General features: G+C 34.8%; 1 protein-coding gene across 1 annotated transcript; it reads left to right on the top strand.

Moving 5' to 3' along the window:
• Positions 1-2,522: 2,522 nt before the first annotated feature.
• On the top strand, positions 2,523-17,584 carry LOC146157554 (tyrosine-protein kinase Yes-like). Its single transcript, XM_083387250.1, has 12 exons — positions 2,523-2,727; positions 4,109-4,205; positions 6,003-6,101; positions 6,504-6,607; positions 6,962-7,105; positions 9,545-9,706; positions 10,348-10,481; positions 11,749-11,871; positions 13,161-13,314; positions 14,338-14,469; positions 15,368-15,525; positions 16,305-17,584. The coding sequence occupies exons 1-12, from the start codon at positions 2,577-2,579 to the stop codon at positions 16,371-16,373; spliced, it is 1,527 nt and encodes a 508-aa protein (XP_083243376.1). The 5' UTR covers positions 2,523-2,576; the 3' UTR covers positions 16,374-17,584.
• The last annotated feature ends 1,371 nt before the right edge of the window (positions 17,585-18,955 follow it).

Consider the following 18,955-nt stretch of genomic DNA (forward strand, 5'->3'; position numbering starts at 1 on the left):
TATTGTTAGCCTTTTTCAAGGATCACCTGTTAAAATGAACTTGTAAAAAGTAACACATAAATCAGTTACGGCGCAAATTTATTACTATACTTTTTTAGCGAAAGAATGTGGCTAAAACAAAGTGAATATATTGATTTTCATGTAATTTACATTTTGGTTAGGTTTGGCGCAACGTTAACGTTAAATTTGCTTAGTTAGTGGTAACGCTTCGTAGTATGCATTCCAATTTCCGGGTTGTCAATCTACTGTTTTATAAGGCTGCCTTAATCAGTTGGTGAATAGCTTTGTTATCTCGTTTTGTTTGATATATTCGTGAGGTAAAGTTTATTTGAACGTTATATGAAGTCCGGAATAAATTATAGCAATTTAACCTTAGTAGCTTATGCTTGAGGTTTTTGTCAGTTAGTTCTATTGCTTTCCTATGATTTTTTTTACTGCTATTGTTAATAGGTAATAAACCAACATCTTGTCTATGGAGATATTGTTGGATTATCTGAATTTTCAGGATTATTTTCTAAAATTTTATATGTTTTTGGGCTTTTACTGAGAGTCATAGCATACATACTAAACATGGAATATTTTTAGTATCATACAAAATGAATAGAATGTTGAGGTACCTATTTTTGATTTTATTACTGTTAAATGAGCTATGGAACTTTTCAAGCACTCTTTTTTTTCTACCAACTTTTTCCAATTTTCTGGTATTTCACTGAATATCAGGGCAATAATACTAAACTTATTTCGAACTAGTGTTGTCATTATTAAGGAATCGCGTCATACAAAGCATTTTGTCCATTTGAATTGAATGACCTTTTTCACATTGTGCCGGATTGGCCTAATCATAACATCAATAACCGTTCAATTCGCTTAAGCTTCCTTCTTTCTATAAGATCATACTTGCGGTCGAACTTTTCAAGGGTTTGGCCGTATTAAGAACAATACGCAATTATGACGTAACACCAAAGTAGAGAAGCTGTTTAAGAACTGATTTTTGCCTTTATTTTGCTTAAATGTTCATCTTAAAGTTGGAATATATTTCGCCCTTGAAAGCTAATAAAATTTTCAAAACAAACCTTTTTTGGAAACCTAAGCTTTTCAGATAGCAAAGTCAAGTTGTTCTGCGCCTAAAAATCCATATAGTCTATGCGTCGGAAATAATACGCCATAAATTATATTCTTTCAGCTGATAAAGTTCATGTTGTTTTACGCTCATACAATTCTTAGGGAAATAATACGTCATAATTTGTTTTAAAGTAAGGATCTGTGGGGTAATAATAAACATGATAAAACTTATAAGAATAAAAAAATGCTTTTGTTACCAACCGAACAAACCCGTTCATTAAACTAAAAGTCGAGCGGTGTTGAAGTAAGCCAAAACGTTCCTGAACGGCGTTCTGGTAAAATCCTTTTTGCAAAAAAAATAAAAAGTATTACCATGCCCCCCCGTTATTACCATGCCATGTCCCTTATCACCAGACCATTCCACTTCCTCCTTAATCTATTTAAACTAAGAATTCAGGTACCACGGTTTTGGTCGCAAATGATTATGTTGCTTTGTAACATTCATTTTCTTGTTTTTTCTTTCCACGTTTTGTGCCATTTCTTTCCACTGCCTATAGTCAACTTGCTTTCAATTTCTTCTTTCGTACCCCTTTCCCGCTGTAAACTCGCGCAAACCGCTGCTACTTTCTACCCGACATGTTTGTGAACTACATCGAGGGATTACCTTAGGTTTCTGAAAGTTACTTGTTTTAGACGTCCCATTGTGACGTAAATATGTGACGTCATCTCTTAAAATGGTATTTGTTCCGGTTGGAAAAGTATTCCGCTTTCACCCCTGCATATAAAACCAAAACCTATCTATGTTCCTGTTGACAGTAAGTTTCAGAATACTTTTTTAAAGTACCACTCAGAACATTATTAGCTAATACTTCCTCGTCCTACTTTAAACTGAACTACGTTGAGTGTAAGGTCACCATCCCGGCTGTTGTTTGTCGTGTGTACTATATTGCGTAACATAAAATAACTTGGTAAAGCCGCTTGACATGGCCATTATATGTGCTTGTAGCGTTTTCCTTTATGTAGTTCTTAAGTTCGTAGAAAACTACTTTTACCCGATGAAGCACGATTGTGTTGTCAAGATGTTAATACAATTGGTCGTTACAGTGTCACCTAATTTCCCAAAGTGGTTTAAAGAAAAACTAAAACGCAACTATAAACTAATAAGGTTCAGTAACTAATGAGGTTCAGTACATAACCACTATTTTAACCCGTTCGTTTTCACTCAAACAGATTTGCCGTGTTTGCCGTGGAAATCAGGTAACACTTCTAACGACACATTGTGTTAAAATTTTGACAAGCTTTGCTCAACCGTGACCTGATAAAGCACGGTTATGCGAAAGCTTGACAAGATTTTAATTTTGTCGTTAAACAGCGCCACCTGATTTTCACAACTGGGTTAAAGTCGTGAGTCTGAGATCCAATGACTTACAATGTTCTTTTACTCTCAAACAGATTTTTCGTTCATTTTTCCCTAAGTTTCCCGATAATGTTGTTGCAAATATAAAAGTGGGACGATGCTGAGAAAATGCTTTCCCTGCCTGGTGAAACCGGCCGTCCAGGACGACACCCCACCCGCGGCCAACCCCGCATTCACCCCCCAGGCCAAGTATGACCCCCCTGGGGTAAACCCCCCTCTACCCTCTCCTACACAAGCCCCCGATCAGGGTAAGTTTTTGAATTTAATTTATTAAAGTTTTGCAGCTCGTTACTTTAATACAGTGTTTCTTCTTTTTTGTGGTGACCAAAATATTAAGTTTAAGTGTGGCAAAGCTTTGGATTAAAATAAACGAAACGAAAAGCCAAATAGCATAATCGTTAATCAAGTTTTATTCTATTCAAAAGAACCATGCCTTTCTTGTAGCCTTCGCACTTTTTTTCCTAAAACCTTGGAGAAATATTCTTTAAAATCATTCTCAATGAAAAGTGCTTAAATTAAGAAGTAGCCCTTTGTTCAAACAAATTAAGTAAATTTACTTTTACATGTCCCTAACGTCCCATATCTTATTCTCTCATAAAAACGTAAGACCTATTAAAGAGGTATCGGTTTGGTAATTAGATTTTATTACAAATGCAAATTGTTGCTTCCAAGTCACTAAAAATATCTTACGTTTGCAAGTAGTTCGAGCTGAAAATAGTAGTGCTGTTTTTTATTTCAAACTGTGCATTACTGTGGCTTACATTCTTAAACAGGTTTTCCAGTTTTTTTTTTATTGTAGCTCTTTGGCAGAGTGTCTCCATCCTTTGTTTGGTTAAAATCTTGCTTGCATTAAAAAGTTGCTCAACTATATTGTCGCTTTATTCAGTATCGGCTGAATAATAAAAAAATAATAATCTTGTATTTGAAATTTCATTCAAGGTTTTTGCCTTTTAGAAAGTAAACACATATTTTTTTAACTTAAAATTGTGCATTATTGTGGCTTACATTCGTACACGGATTTTTCGAGTTTTTATTATAGCTTTTGACAGAGAATTGTCAAGTCTTAGTTTAGGTATAATCCGGCTTGCAGTATCAAGTGACTTAAATAACCGTTGTCGCTTTATTAAGTATCAATTGGATAATACGGACGACCCAATTACCTGCTGCTAACAATTGGGTGACGTAACTTTTTTATCGGGCCTAACAACGAATGACGTAATCCGAAAAAATATATAACAGGGTTTTAAACTTACTTGATCTCTGAAGCAATAGTGAATTCATCTCTGGGTTCAAACCAGGAAAAGGATGGCATAAGAATTCATCTTTTATATTAGTACACAAATAAACACTAGTAGCTTTTTGTAAAAATCTAGGAAGTGGGTTTCAAACTGTGTGCAGCGACACACTTGTACAGTGATGTAATGACTTTTTAAATTTATATATTTTATAAGATTAAAAAGAAAATTTAAAGCAAGCGTGCAATAGTAACCATTACCAAAAGCCCTTTTTATTAAAAACTTTATCAAATCAGTTGTTTTACCAAAAAAACACTGTAAAGAGTACTTTCACGTTTAAAATTTTTACATTCAAAAGTTTTCGACAATAAATCATTTGTTTTTCTCTTATCAGGGGCTGTCCCGCGATTCGTGGCCATGTTCAATTACGATGCTCGCACAGACGAAGATTTGTCGTTTGATAAAGACGACGAACTGTACATTTTAAACGGGTAAGTCGGGGTCCTAACTGTATATCAAGTAAAAATGAATCTATAAATGAAGTATTTATTGTACAAACCCAGTAAAATTTAAATATTATATCAAAATTCAGTGAAATTTAAATATTGTAACAAAATTCAGTAAAATTTATACCTTATGACAAAAATCATTAGAAGTTAATATTATGACAAAACATCAGAAAGTTTAACTTTTATGACCAAAAGTCAATAAAATTTTGTATTCTGACCGAAAATCAGTAAATTCTGCCTACAATTTTTACTTGTTGTTCACTCTTTTTTATTTGCAGTTCACTTTTTTGGTCATTTTAAACAGCTCTCGCTCTTTTCCCCCCACGTTGTTTAAAACAAACTAGTATTTGCAAAAGCCCATGTTCTCATCAATTTCTTAGTTTTCCGGCCAACTTTTAAAAGTTCATTGACCCCGCTTTCAAAACGTTGACATTTTGACCCACATAGAGTGTTTGGTGACGTATAAGGATATCATAAGGCAGTTAAAACTTCCCTTATTACGTATACAATGACCCCTTTAAAAGCGAACAAAGAGAAACACCAAAAGTTCATTGTGTACGTGCTGCCAAGTGATAACCTAAGGGTTTCGGGACTCTCAGCAAAAAATATTTGTACGAATTAAACCAGTGGCTCCCAATCAGGGGCCCACATATATTGAATGGGCTCGAAAAGACTTGACTTAAGTCTCAAGGAAACTTAAGTCACCGTTTTCAAGTGACTTTACTTGGCTTAAGTCATGTGAGTGAAATGACTTAACTCCACTCAAGCATTTTGGACAAATAACTTGGGTTAAAATGAGGTGATGTTACTATTAACGATTGATTTATAAATTGTGTTATTTATCTTCATTTTTACACATTCAACAATTTGATTGCCGTATGTTTAACAAAATGTATAAAAAAAAAATATCAAGAAAATAAAAACCTTCGCATTTAAAAAGTGATTTTAGCTAGCTTGAAAAAATGCACCGCGTCTAACAAAAAGAACCAGCATTTAAAGTTATGGTTTTGTAATGAAATGCATTGTAACATTTGTAATTTTGATTGCTATATGTTTAAGAAGGACTTGATCTAAAGTTGCCTTGCTCTAATTCTAACTTGAACACGGACTTTTATACAAAAACTTATACAAAAAACTTGGACTTAATTTGTTTACCAACCACTGAACTTGTACTTGAATGATATTTTCAAAATGATATATATTTTGATATATATATATTTTTTTGAATAATATATATATATATTTTTTTTTTAATTTTTAAAATTTGCTCTGAATCTCTCCTTTTATTTAACGCTGTACATGACTTTTTGTTAGCTTCGCGTAGATTTTGATGTAAATTCTTTCCAGTGTCCAGTATTAATTTATTACGTGTTGTTCCTTAAAATTGTTTGTTACTCGCTGTAATTGGTGTCGCGACAAAAAGTTTTTTTCAGTCGTAAGACTTCCACCTGATTGTCGTATTTAAAACACTGTTATACACAAAGAAGAATTTAGTTTTTTATTTAGGATTTTCGATTGTTCTTACACCGACTTTGCAAGGCAACATTTCTTTGATGTAGCATTTTAATTTAGAGAATATTTTTTAAATGACATTACATTCAAAGTTCGCTTGTCTTAAACTGTGCGTGCCCCTAACAAAAATAGTTTGTACTTAAAATCACCACACGAAAAGTTCGGAAAAACTCTACTTATGCGTGTCCCACCAAGTAGCGCCTACTAAATCATACATCTTCATCTTTACAGCAGTATAATTCTCTACTTCCTTGTATATTGTTGTAGCGAAGGGGACTGGTGGTTAGCTCGTTCAATCAAGACAAACAGGGAAGGATACATTCCCAGCAACTACGTGGCACCAGCTGACAGTCTCGAGACCCAACCGTAAGAAACTGTTGAAAAACTGTTTGAAATGAGTGGAGATTTAGTTAAAACGTTTATAAATGTGCTACCAATCTTTGCATGGTTTATTCTATGACATTCATTCTACGACTACAACTACAACCTACTGCCGTTATATTCAAAATGCTACCTACTTCTGTATGAGCTTTAATATTCATTCTACGCCTAACTAAAACCTCCAGCCATTATCCTAAATTATTCGAAACGTTCAAAACGCTAACTACTTCGGTATGGGCTTTGATATTCATTCTACGTCTAACTAAAACCTCCTGCCATTATCTTAAGATTTGTTGAAACGTTTAAAACGCTAACTACTTCGGTATGGGCTTTGATATTCTTTCCACGTCGTACAAATCCGTTTTTTCAGTAATTTTTGTTGACCAGGTGGTTCTTCGGCAAGATGCCACGCAGTGAATGCCAGAAGATAATCATGCGTAACGGAGGGCAAATTGGAATGTTTCTCATCCGTGAAAGCGAGACCGCCACAGGTTCGCTACGCTTTATCCAGGACACATACAATACTTAGCCTTGTGTTATGCTGTCAAATGAGCTTTACCGTATTTTAAGCCCCCTTGCATAAATTTCAAGCTTATCCTAAGAATATAAATTTAGGATATTTTTTCTATTTCGATGTAGGGAACTTAAGATTAAAAAAAAAACGTTTGAAATAGATTATTCTCATTGAAGTGCACTTAATTAGTGATCTATCTTTTTATTAATATAAATATAAAAATTAAAAATTAAAAAACGTATTTTTTAGAAAAAAAAAATTTTTAGTGAACTGCTATTAAAAACCCAAAGTGTCAAAAAAATAGCCAATTTTTAAATATTTTTATTTTTAGTCAAGGGCACCTACTCCCTCACACTGTGCGACCCTACGGCGTCAGTGAAGCATTACAAGATCCACCGAATGGAGAATGGCGGTTATTACATCACAACCAGAGTCCAGTTCCCCGACCTATTCGCGCTGGTGCGACATTATCAAAGTGAGTTCTGGAAAAAAGTTTTAGGTGACCGGACACAAAAAAAAAATTCCAGTTTTTAACGGTTACTTTTTAAAACCAGGTTAAACTAATTAGTTGAATTAATAGTGTTTTTTTATTTAGGATTACGCTACGTAAACGCCAAACATTTCGACTTATATATAAATGGCAAATCCATAACTAGGCTAAAACAGTCACAGCAATAAAACCAAAAATTCTGGCATTTTGTATACGTTACCTCTTAGTAAACTAAAAAACGTTGTCCATCATAACATAAGCTATATGGCAGGGGTGTCCAACACGCGGCACGCGTGCCAAATGTGGCACACGACCTAATAAAAAATGGCACGCAAGTCCTCATACCAAATTTGTTTCTCCGCCAATTGTCAAAAAAATACTAAATTTATTCTACAGCCAATTGCCATTGTCGCGGCATTCGTGGCAATTTCGACAACTATAATAATTAATTCTGGTATTATAGCATTAGATTATACTACGAAGAAGGCTAGCATAAACATAACTACATTTAGCTTGATGTGAAGAAACAAGAAGTAAAATTCAGCACCGACGGACCCCTAGATGCAGTAAACCGCATTTCTACTACACAGCTTAAGGCAAATTTATCTTCAGATTTTGGGTTAAAACAAACGTTTGCAAAGAAGCAGTTTTGGTCAATTACGAATGGTTTGCTTGATTACATGAACAAATATTTTTTTGTGTAAATTTGTAAAAAGCTCTTATAATATTAGAAAGAATTATAGTTACTAAACTTTGGCACGGTAAGAAGTTATAACCAGGGTTGCCATACCGTCCTTATTTATAAGATTTGTCCTTATTTTGAAGGGCTAGGTCTTAGAAAACTTAGATATCCTTATTTCTAAGAAATGTCCTTATTTTTGACTTGCGTCATTATTTTGTCTTATTTTCAACACCTACAGAACCTCGATCGTTTTCCTCTGGTAACCGGTGTTGAATAATAATCTAAAATTATGTTTTTATGACATCATAAATGAAAATACTCCCGTCCCCGTGGCGTACAAGTCTCAGGTTTTACTTCTAAGTGGTGTGATAGCTAGGGCAGTGGTACAGCAGTTTTGGATGTACCAGGATACAGCAGCTGACGACATTTTATCGGTAAACAGCAGTACAAGGTTACTGCTGTTTAGGCTACAGCAGAATAGGGTGCGGCGAAGGCAGCATATTTTGCGTAGTGGTTGGTAATGGGGAAATGGGTGCAATGCAGTCGACACTTCGATTAAATCAGCAAAGCTTAAAGCAGGAGTGGCCAACAATCGTGATCGACCGTTTGATCGCCACATTTCACCTGGTCGATCGCGTGTCAGATTTTTAAAATAGCGTTCTTCAAGCAACATTAACAGGAATAAAGACCGAAAACAAACCATGAACCTTAAATAAATGGCTGGAGCCGATAGTTTCTGGCAAAAAGTATGTAATGTGATATGACACAGCTCGTATAAATACAATGTATGTCTAAAAACGTTTTTTAGGTGCTCTAATTTTCCGGTTGTCCTTAATTTTGGGTCCATGTCGATGGCAACCCTGGTTATAAGATAAAAATTGGCACGTCGGCATGTTTGAGTTGGACACCCCTGCTGTATGTGGTCATATCAGTTTGGGCTGCTGTACTATGATGCTCAAGTGTTTAATAGTAACTAATCATGTTATGTTGAACTAAGGTTGAGTTCAGATTAACATAAAGTAGTGAGTCATTTGTGGCCTGTTTTGCGGCTTGGTTTAGGAGAGTTCAACACGTGTTGATGATTCCTTAAAAATGTTTGCTATTTCAGTGGTGCTTGGGTCAACGTCAATGGGTAATATCTCAATTTATAAGGTTAATTATAAAATTATAAGGTTAATAATCTTGAGCTGTACTTTGTCATGCTACATTACAGATCCGTACATGGTGTGCCTAAAAAAGCTATTTATTTTAAAACACCAAAAATTATGGTTATCCTAAAAAAATCTGAATTTCTAGACAGTTGTAATGTAAAGCAATGTTTAAAGCAAGCCATTTCAGTTACATGTTTAACTGTTTATTTGTTTGTTGCTACAATGCGAACACAATAGCAAAGGATCAACGAAGAACCACAAAGTGGTTATCGAGTCAGTTGACCCTGAAGGTATAAGGAACTCAGGTTACAACAAAAAATAGGAAATATCAACGATAAAAAAGAAGATTAAAACAAAAAGCATAAGGAACGTTGGCAATATAAACTATGTTTGGCGAAAAATGCAACAATGAACAACCAATCGTTATGAGAGTAACTTAAACCAGAATGCGGAACGAGATAGTCACAAGTTAGGAAAACACGTTTCAGGCAATCAGGCAAGCGAATCAATTGATTAAGTTTCTCCATTACTTGGGTCATGTTTCCAAACATTTATAAGGTCAATGATTTTGAGCTGTACGTTTGTTGGCAGGCCACTCGGACGGTTTGTGTTGTGCATTGGGTGAGCCTTGTCCTCGTGAGAACAAGCCCAGGATAGACTTGGGAATCGGACCCGACGTTTGGGAGATCGAAAGAACACAACTCAGTCTGCAAAAGAAACTGGGAGCTGGACAATTCGGGGACGTCTGGAAAGGTAAGGTCTAAAAACTGATGTTTGAAAGGTGCCGTTTAAAAAATGATAAGGTACTGTTTTAATTTTCTTTTAAATGCTTAAAAGATACGGTTTAAAAATATGTCGGAAATGTACGCTTTAAAAAATTGATTTATAAAGGACAAAAAGCAAATGTGGATGTTTGGAAGGTAACGTTTAAAAAGGTAACGTTTAAAAACCATGGAAAGGAACGTTTAAAAGCATGTTTCTAAAGTTACGGTTAAAAAATGTAAACATGGAAAGGTTATGTTTGAAATCAGATGCATTGGAAAATACGGTTGAAAAACACGTGTGGAAAGGTACGATAAACACGTGTAATTAAAGGTATCGTTTAAAAAGAAGTATGTTTAAAGGTACAGTTTAAAAACATACGTTTTAAAAGGCGTTGTTTTGGTTTAAAAGCTACCTACTTCTCAATTTCTCGCAGCGTAAATAGAAAAATTGCTTGAAAACAAGAAGTGTTGCAATAGCCATGTAAAGAACTTAAAAAACACAAGGTTTTTGGAAGTATCTTATTCCTGCCTATAAATCCCACGCTTTATATTACGGAACTATAAGTTAGGGAACAAACCACTTCCTTGTGTATGTACTGTATGTGCTCACAAGCTCTGTGTGTCGTTCAGGCCTGTGGAACGGCACCACCCCGGTGGCCGTAAAGACCCTCAAGCCCGGAACCATGACGCCGGCGTCCTTCTTGGCCGAGGCGGCCATCATGAAGACGCTAAGGCACGAGAAACTGGTCAACCTCTACGCTGTGGTGAGTTAGCAATTTCAAACAAAAACAAATCAAGAATGCTTCCATTATGACGTAAGAATGTTTAAATTCAAAATTCATATAAGGAAAAAAAATGACAAATGAGTCTACTTATGAAATAAAGGACATTTATTCAACGAACCGCAAATAGTATCTGACGCCTAATGGTCGTTAGCTAGTTTAAAAAATAACAATGTTGCAATGTTGCAATTATGACGTGAACAGTTGATCGTTTTGTTGTTGTGTATTCGAAAAGTCAAAACATGATGCACAAATCTCATAAAGAACAATAACACAGTTATGGCCTAAACGTGCGATTGTATTTGTTAAAAACGCATTGGTAAATAAACATTTTATTTTTAATTTAATCAAGCATCGAGTTCACAGCTTTACTATAACCATTAGCCTATACAGATGATATAACGACATGGTTAGTGAAAACATTATTTTTTTACAGTTTTTCCCAAATTTTAATCATTAGTGACATTTTGCAGTGTATATAACAAGATACTAACCTCTGTCAGTGTTAAAAGCCCATTTATCCCGATGAAACAATATAGTTTTTCGTGGCACCCGCTCGCAAAGGTGTCGATCAAGTAGTGAAAGTGATTTTTACTTCCTATATAATGATTAACGTATTTACTTTGTTCGTTTCCTGCTATATAAACAACACAATGTGGCCTGCTTTAAATACACAAATCGCATTGTTGGGTTGGAACCAGGCTTTAAACCTGGGGGAGGGGGTCCTGTGGGGTCGCGACCCTGCAGGTTTGCCAAACGAGGTTTTTCATGGCGGCAGACTGAAAGTTGGAAAGGCCAATGTTTTTCAGCCTTGGTGTGGTGCGAAAAACGTTTAGTGTATGTTCATAAAATAAACGAATGAACAAGGAATCTACACGCTTGTTATTTTCAATCAGTCTTGTTAACAGTTGGGTATTTAAAAAACATTGAGCTGTTAAAAAACTTATCAGGCCAAAAATCGAATATCATTCATTAAATAATCAAAAATACATTTTTTTTTAACCAAAAACCTGAAGCGTTTAATTTTTTGTAATATTTAGCCTCGAATGAGTTAAAAGGAATCTACAAAAATCTACACCGAAGGCCAGGCTAGAAAAACAACTAGCCTGCAGTGAGGTTCGAACTCACGACCTCCAGTCATATCGGGACTGACGCTTTACGAACTGAGATACACAGGCTCAGAGAGGAGCGAGTCAAAGCTTGTTAGTTTTCAAGCAGTCTTTTTACCAGTTTGGTATTTTGTGTCCAGGTTTCATCGGAGCCTATCTACATTGTTACCGAGTTCATGTGCAACGGAAGTTTGCTGGATTTCCTTAAAGATGGCGACGGTCGGAAGTCAGGACTCGTCGAACAGATCGACATGTCGGCCCAAGTAAGCGCGATTGAGAAACAGAGGGTCCGATAAGATACTGAAGTCTTTATCTTTGTACAGGAGTTTATTATTAACACAGTGACGCAGTCAAGTGGATTAATATCTTAATTAGAATGAATGCAAATACATTCTGATTCCGGTTCCAACTCTACAGTCTCTCTGTTTTAAGACCATTAACAAAACAAGGTGGAAATTCAATATCCACTCATGGATTCTTGCTGGTCTAGAATAAAAAGAATAGGGATTTCGAACCAAAACTACATTTAATGAAAACTCCTATAAAAAAACTCTTATGGTACGCTTAGTATGTGTATCCGCAACAGAATCTTGTCCTCCAACAGAACACATAAAGTCGAAGATAAAAGTTCCAAAATTTTAATAAAAGATTGAAAAGCGCATCGCTTTGAACTCAAATCAGTCAGCAAAGTCTAAAAACTTTTAATAAAAATGCATTTATATGGCGAAATGCAGATTTGTATTACAAGTTTTACACCTTGCTGACTGATTTTTGAGCGAAGCGGTACGCTTCTTATACAGTACTTCACATTTTACCCGACTGATTAAAGGACTTGCTTTATCTTAAGTGATCATTGAACAACAATATATCCCAAGTTTTGCGTAAATAATCAACAATTAGGCGCTATCATATAGTAATACGGTAGGTTAAAGTCCAATTAAACCGTTTCACTTTATGCTTGGCCAGTTCTATGAACAACAGCGATAATGGAGAATTATTCCATAAAGCGAAACTTCTTTTATTAGCTTGCAAAGAAACCGTTTTCAATGAACTTTCAGTTTTTCGTTTGAAATACTGTTATAATGACATTAATTTATTCCAATACGCCTGGGATATATTAACTAGTTTGTCGTATTGTTCAAACCAGAGCTGCTATAGGTATACACGTGATCAGAGGATGGCTTAACTGGAAATTTAAAAACGGCTTGTTTACAAAACTGTAGTTCAGTTTAATTTTTTATTAAAATTTAATCAATCATTATTTTAAAACTGTATTTTTTGGAGCGGGAGGATTCTCTCCGCGGGTAAGTTTTCCCAAGGTCAATGGTTCAAATCGCAGCTCGATCAGGATATTTTTAAAGCTGTTTCTATTTCTTACTAAAGCCGCCTTCAGGTAGAAAATTATCAAACATAATTTTAAAACTGTATTTTATCTCTATTAGGGAAACATACAACGGGTCAGCCAAATTAGCCGTAGTTTCGACACCCCAGATCATTATACTTAGCTAAGTTGAATCTGACTTTTTTTTCCAAGTTGAATGTGTCTTCACAGATAGCAGCTGGTATGGCTTACATCGAACGAATGAACTACATCCACAGAGATGTTAGGGCTGCCAACATTCTGGTGGGTGAGAACAACGTGTGTAAGGTGGCTGACTTCGGGCTGGCGAGATTAATTGAGGACGATGAATATAACGCAAGCAAAGGTAAAACTATACTGCTAATTTTGTTTTTTTTTTGTTTGTACCAAAATAAAATGTAAAATTTTGACATTTGTGGAGTGATTAAAGTGATGTTTTGTTATGAAAGAAACCAAATTCTACCAAAATATGATTGATGTACTACATATAACAAATATTGTTGCTTTCTAAAAAAACACTTAAAACTTTTTTCAAAACGTTGACTGTCAAGTTGTATGATTCACTGTAAACATTGGGATACCACTAGAAGGGTTTTATCTTGACTTACCATTTTAATTAGGATTTTGACTGATACCTTGATTGTATATATACGTTACTGTACATTTATTGCTTAGTATCACTGACACTTTCAAGAACTGGAATCCGTTTGATTTAATGCAGTTACGTTTGTTCAATAGTAGTTTTTGCTTGTTAAATTTTGCACAAAGTCGATATCGCAGAATACACTCATGCCAATAATCTTAATTTACTAGTAGATTCGGTAAAGTTCTATATGTCAACCATTTGTATGATTTCTAATAGTTCCCAAACTTTTCTCCAAGGCTTTAAGTTCCGGATTAATTTTAATGATTTGACTGATATTTTGATTCAGTTTTATATATAAACTTTACTGTAAAATATTTGCTGGATCAACTGCTTATTATCACTGGACGTTTAAAACTCTAAGTCCGTCTGATTTTATGCATTTTCGTTTGTACAATAGTATTTTTTTGTTTGTTAATTTTTTTGACAAATTTGACAATTTTTTTCACCTTATGTACGAGTTTTCACCCGATTCCCACCATTTTTATGAGTTTTATTAATCCCCAAAATTTCCACTAAGGCTCAAAGTTTCTGTAAATTTTAATTACTTTGACAAATGTTTTGATTCAGTTTTATATATAAACTTAAATAAAATGAAGAAAAAATCCCATTTGATGCATTTTTGTACATTTGTACAATAGTATATTTTACTTTGCACACGGCCTAGATCGAAGAATACATCGAATTTACAATCCATTCGTTTTAAACCCGATTTGTTCAACCAAGGTTCAAAGTTCCCGATCAAATGGACGGCTCCTGAGGCAGCTTCTTACGGAAGATTTACCATCAAGTCAGATGTGTGGAGCTTTGGAGTCCTTCTCACTGAGATTATCACAAGAGGAAGGATTCCTTACCCGGGTAAGTTTTCCCGAGGGCGTTGGTTCGAATCGCTGCTCGATCAGGATATGTTTATTTTTTTGTATTTCTTACTAAATGCCACCATTTAGAAGAGTGTTTCCTAACCGGGGTGCGTAGGCCGATTTTGACTCTCAGGGGCACTGAGTTAAATTTATTTTAAGTCTTTTGTATTCCCGTTATACTCTATTGGTGAGCTTCTTGTTGTAATTTTTGTATAACAATTTTTGCTTACGGAAAGTACGAGAAATTTTCTTACCGGAAAGCATAAAACTGTTTAGAGATGACGGCACAAATGACGTCATAACATGACGGCTAAAAAAGGAACCTTTGAAATCACCACTTTAGATGTAACTATTTTATGTAACTTTGCGACGTCATCTATGAAAACAAGGATGCCCTCTCCTAACAAATATCCTAGATCCGCTCCAGATTCAGTATCAACATTTTGAATTGACAAATCGATTTCCAGGGATGAGCAGCATCATTGTGATTGCAGTATGTCTTACCACATTAAAATAATTTTTGTTACTAAAGATTATCAGTTAGAACAATGTTTCCCAACCTGGTTGCTGTTTTAACGCTCAAGGGCGCCGAGAGAAAATTCAAATTATTCTTGTATTCCCATTTTTGGTCTTATGCTGAGCTTTTTGATACAAATTTTTTGTGTGCGACTCAGGGGTGAAATACAAATCATTTACTCACGGACGAAATGGGCGAAAAATTGTCTTCCCAAACCGCATGATAATTTTCAGAGATGATGTCACAAAAAAACACGTCACAAAGGGACGTCTAAAAAAAGAGACCCTTAGAGTCATCACGTTATGACGAAACTTTGCGACAATCCAAAAACTTAACTTAGTTTTTCCGAAATCTTAACTTAGTTTGTTAAACCTTCCAGGAATGAGTAACACAATTGTGATGGAGAGAGTGCCTGCCGGTTACCGAATGCCGAAGCCCACAATGCCTGGAGTGGAGTGCCCTGATTCTCTGTACGATCTCATGCTCAACTGTTGGCATCACGACGCATCGCAACGCCCTACCTTCGAGTACATGATGGTGAGACTAGGATAATTTTTTGTGTATATGTTGCAGAAATTGAGAATGTAGGACAATTTATTGTCCCTTTACATAAGTTGGTCTCTGTTGTATTTAAGCAGCAACAGGCTCACGCCATTACAAACCTATTATTACGAGTCTTGTTTATTAAAGAGACAAGACTAAATATTACTTGTCAATTTAATTACGAAAACTCGGTTATTTCATTGTGTAAACACCCAAAACACTTTCGTATGGCAGCTATCTTTCGCAGAAAAATAGTGTAATGGAAAGTTTCGTGCTTTAAAACATTTTATTCATGACTTTTTTTAGTGCTTTTATTGTTTAACAAAACAGGATATAAACATCCTCAGTAAGCTGGTGGTTCCAAATATGCGTTCCGTTTTGATCGGAAATATTTTTTTCCAATTAAATACAACCAACTCACTTACCTACATATAGAAATACAAGAAAAAAAAAACACAAATGTGACAAAGCAAGTATTATTTTAAGTTACACCAGCTGTTACTTAATTTCAATTCATTCCACTTGACCTTTCGAAGTTCAAGACTTTCCTCCTGTTACGTACGCTACTGTTTCTCGAGCCTGTTTTCATGTGGTCGTTTAATTTGTTTGTGCTGCCGACTGCCGTAAGTGTCATGCTTAGACACATTAAGATTTATCCTAAGACAGATTACTCAAACCTTAATCAATTGCGGAGGCAATACGTATACAAGGTCAATGGTCATATTAGTCACACTCGAATTTATGAATGAAAATATTTTTTCTTGTTTTTTCAGGGATTCCTTGAGGATTACTTCCACGCAACTGAACCGCATTACCAAGACCAAGACAGTGGACTCTTCTAATCTCCCCTTTACTTCGCTTAAGCTCTATGCTGGCCGTTTATTGCTTAATATGGGAACTCCTACTCTTTCACTGTCCCCTATATCCACTGTAAGTTCACGCCGCTGTATTAAACCGTCTTTCCAGTAGGAGTGTCCTATAATGTCGGATCGAAGCCGATACCCGATGTCAAGTTGTAGTATCGCTACTCGTCCGATACTAGGGTATCGGTGCTGATCCTATACTGAATTGAGTTGTGCATTTCAGTCATGATTTGCGATCCAAGCGATTTTACCTTAAAAGGTATTTTTTTTTAGTTTTTAAAGGTTAACAAATGGAGTTAACTTGGCTTCTTAATGCTAATGAAACTTTTAGCTCAATAACAAGGGAGTATGACGTTGTAATGTTTTAATTTTATTTAAAAAAAAATTCAAAGCAAAATTCCCTCAAACGGCATTGAAAAGTGTTCTTTTTTCAGAAAACCTTCATGTAATTAAGCCGTGTCCACACTGCTTGCGATTTATAAGTACTGTAATTGATGTAAAACCTTTAATTTTATATTAAATCGAGACATTTTGATTGTTATTATCGAATCGCGGTATTCGTCTTTGTCGAGTATCGGTATTGAGATAAAAAGTATCGTACACTCGTAGATTCCAGTATGCCTTGTAACCTCTGTAAATATTCGCTTATTTTTTAGAAAATTGTATTTCATTGACTCGTGTTTCGTCGTCTTATTTAATTTTGATCATTTATTTTCGAGCGATGTCAAATGCACTTTATGCTTAGAAGGAGTCTATACAGTATCCGTGATGTGCACTGCAGCGAAAGCTTAATCACCTATTCAGGGTGGTCCAACTTCTTTTCATCGCGGGCCAAAAAAAATGTTTATTTTATCTTGCGGGCCAATGTTTTTAAATTGCGATTCTTGGGCTCATTGCTGGCAAATTATACATAGCCTATGGCATATATACTAACTTTATGGAATGTATACCTTTGTTCAGTTACGGTAGTTATGAAATAATTTCAACACCAAAAACTTAAAAAAACAAAAATTGAAGTGATATTGCCAGATTGAACCAAGGCTGACTATTAGTTCACCGGCCAAAAAAGCTGAAGGGCCTGCAGTTGGACCACGCTGACCTATATAATGAAATATTTTTTCTTATCGTTATTATACATTATTTCATTTATGTATGTCTCGATTATTAATAATGTCGTGACGGATCAATAAACATTTGATAAACTTTCCGTGCCTTTCAATGCAACAAAGTCACTGTTTCTATAGAAAGTGGCACAAAAAATAGAAAAATAAGGACTGTGACTTAAATATGTCGTACCACCAGATTTTAATGTTTTTTATCATCAAAGTGTAACATTGTTAGCATATGTTATCTCTATTTTTTTAGCGAAGGTCCAATAAACTATTTTGTCCTTCGGACAAAATATTTGACCTTTCGGCACTGGTTGTATGAACGTTCTGAAAAAGTTTCTGCAGTAAAACTGTAAATTGACACATTTTATTTATTCATTTATTTAAGAGTATCTTGATAATAAATGTCAAAGCCAAAAAGGTCGAGTAGATCGACATCATCTTGATTAAAACCGAACTTGCGTTAATATCGTTAAATGTAACTCAACATTTCCTAACTATAACATTTTTGTTTTTGTTTTGGAGCATATTTTTTTATCTTAATTCGACTAAAGTATTGTTTTTTAAGTTCGCTAAAGTATTTATACTTGTAGTAGTAGTATACGAAGTTTTCAATGAAAATAAAACGCTTGAATGTTTTAAAAAGGTATAGTGACTCGTATAGGTTGGAAATTGTTCCTTAATGCTTAAAAATATTTGTGACTTTATCAGCGTATTGGTTTATTAGTATAAGTTACTTTAAGTTTGAGCAATTGTGTTCCATCTTTACGCATTTTCACTGTCTTACCGCTCGCCTTAAAATCACGAAATCAAGATATTTCAATAAAAGCTTAACCTCCCTTGACTTTTGACAGTTTATTGAAAAAGAAAGTTAGATTTAATCAAAGATGAACCAAAAAAAAGCAGTTGAGGACAGAATTGTTTTTTTTTGCAAATTACTTTTTCGAGAACGGTTTAAAAAAAGTTATTCCAAAATATTAAAATCAGTGGTGAAACTAAAACGGAAAGTGTTCACTACATCAAAAAGTTAACCAAAGGTCTCATTTTTTAGACTTTCTGTTTTGACGTAGCTTTATGACGTCATCTCTGAAAGTTTTGAAACCTATGTTCAGGTATAAAGGTTATGCTACTTTCAACACTGATCTAAATTTTAAAACAACAACGCGTATGTGGGAAAAATTTAAAGCCTTGTGACTATTCCCACAAAACATTTACGATGGCGCTAATTGTTCAAAATCGACAATTTTAGAACGTTTGATACGAGACTTGGACAACTAGATAATTCTAGTTTTCTAATTCTTTGAATGAGAGCAAAATACGGCTAATTCTAATTCTAATCTAATTTGCGAATTGCTTGTTTGCTCTAATTTTAATTCTAATTTAATTTTCAAAAGCCAAAATAAATCTAGTTGTCCAAGTCTGAAAATTTTATTTGAAGCAATATTATCCCGT

This window comes from Ascidiella aspersa, chromosome 4, assembly GCF_963924565.1.
Source record: "Ascidiella aspersa chromosome 4, kaAscAspe10.2, whole genome shotgun sequence".
NCBI lineage: Eukaryota > Metazoa > Chordata > Ascidiacea > Phlebobranchia > Ascidiidae > Ascidiella > Ascidiella aspersa.

What these genes read in the sequence shown, in the direction of transcription:
- LOC146157554 (XM_083387250.1), top strand. Translation starts at nt 2,577, where the DNA reads ATGCTGAGAAAATGCTTTCCCTGCCTGGTGAAACCGGCCGTCCAGGAC. An exon ending in ATTCGGGGACGTCTGGAAAG is followed by an intron (nt 9,707 to 10,347) that starts GTAAGGTCTAAA and finishes TGTGTCGTTCAG; the next exon opens with GCCTGTGGAACGGCACCACC. An exon ending in AGGAAGGATTCCTTACCCGG is followed by an intron (nt 14,470 to 15,367) that starts GTAAGTTTTCCC and finishes TAAACCTTCCAG; the next exon opens with GAATGAGTAACACAATTGTG.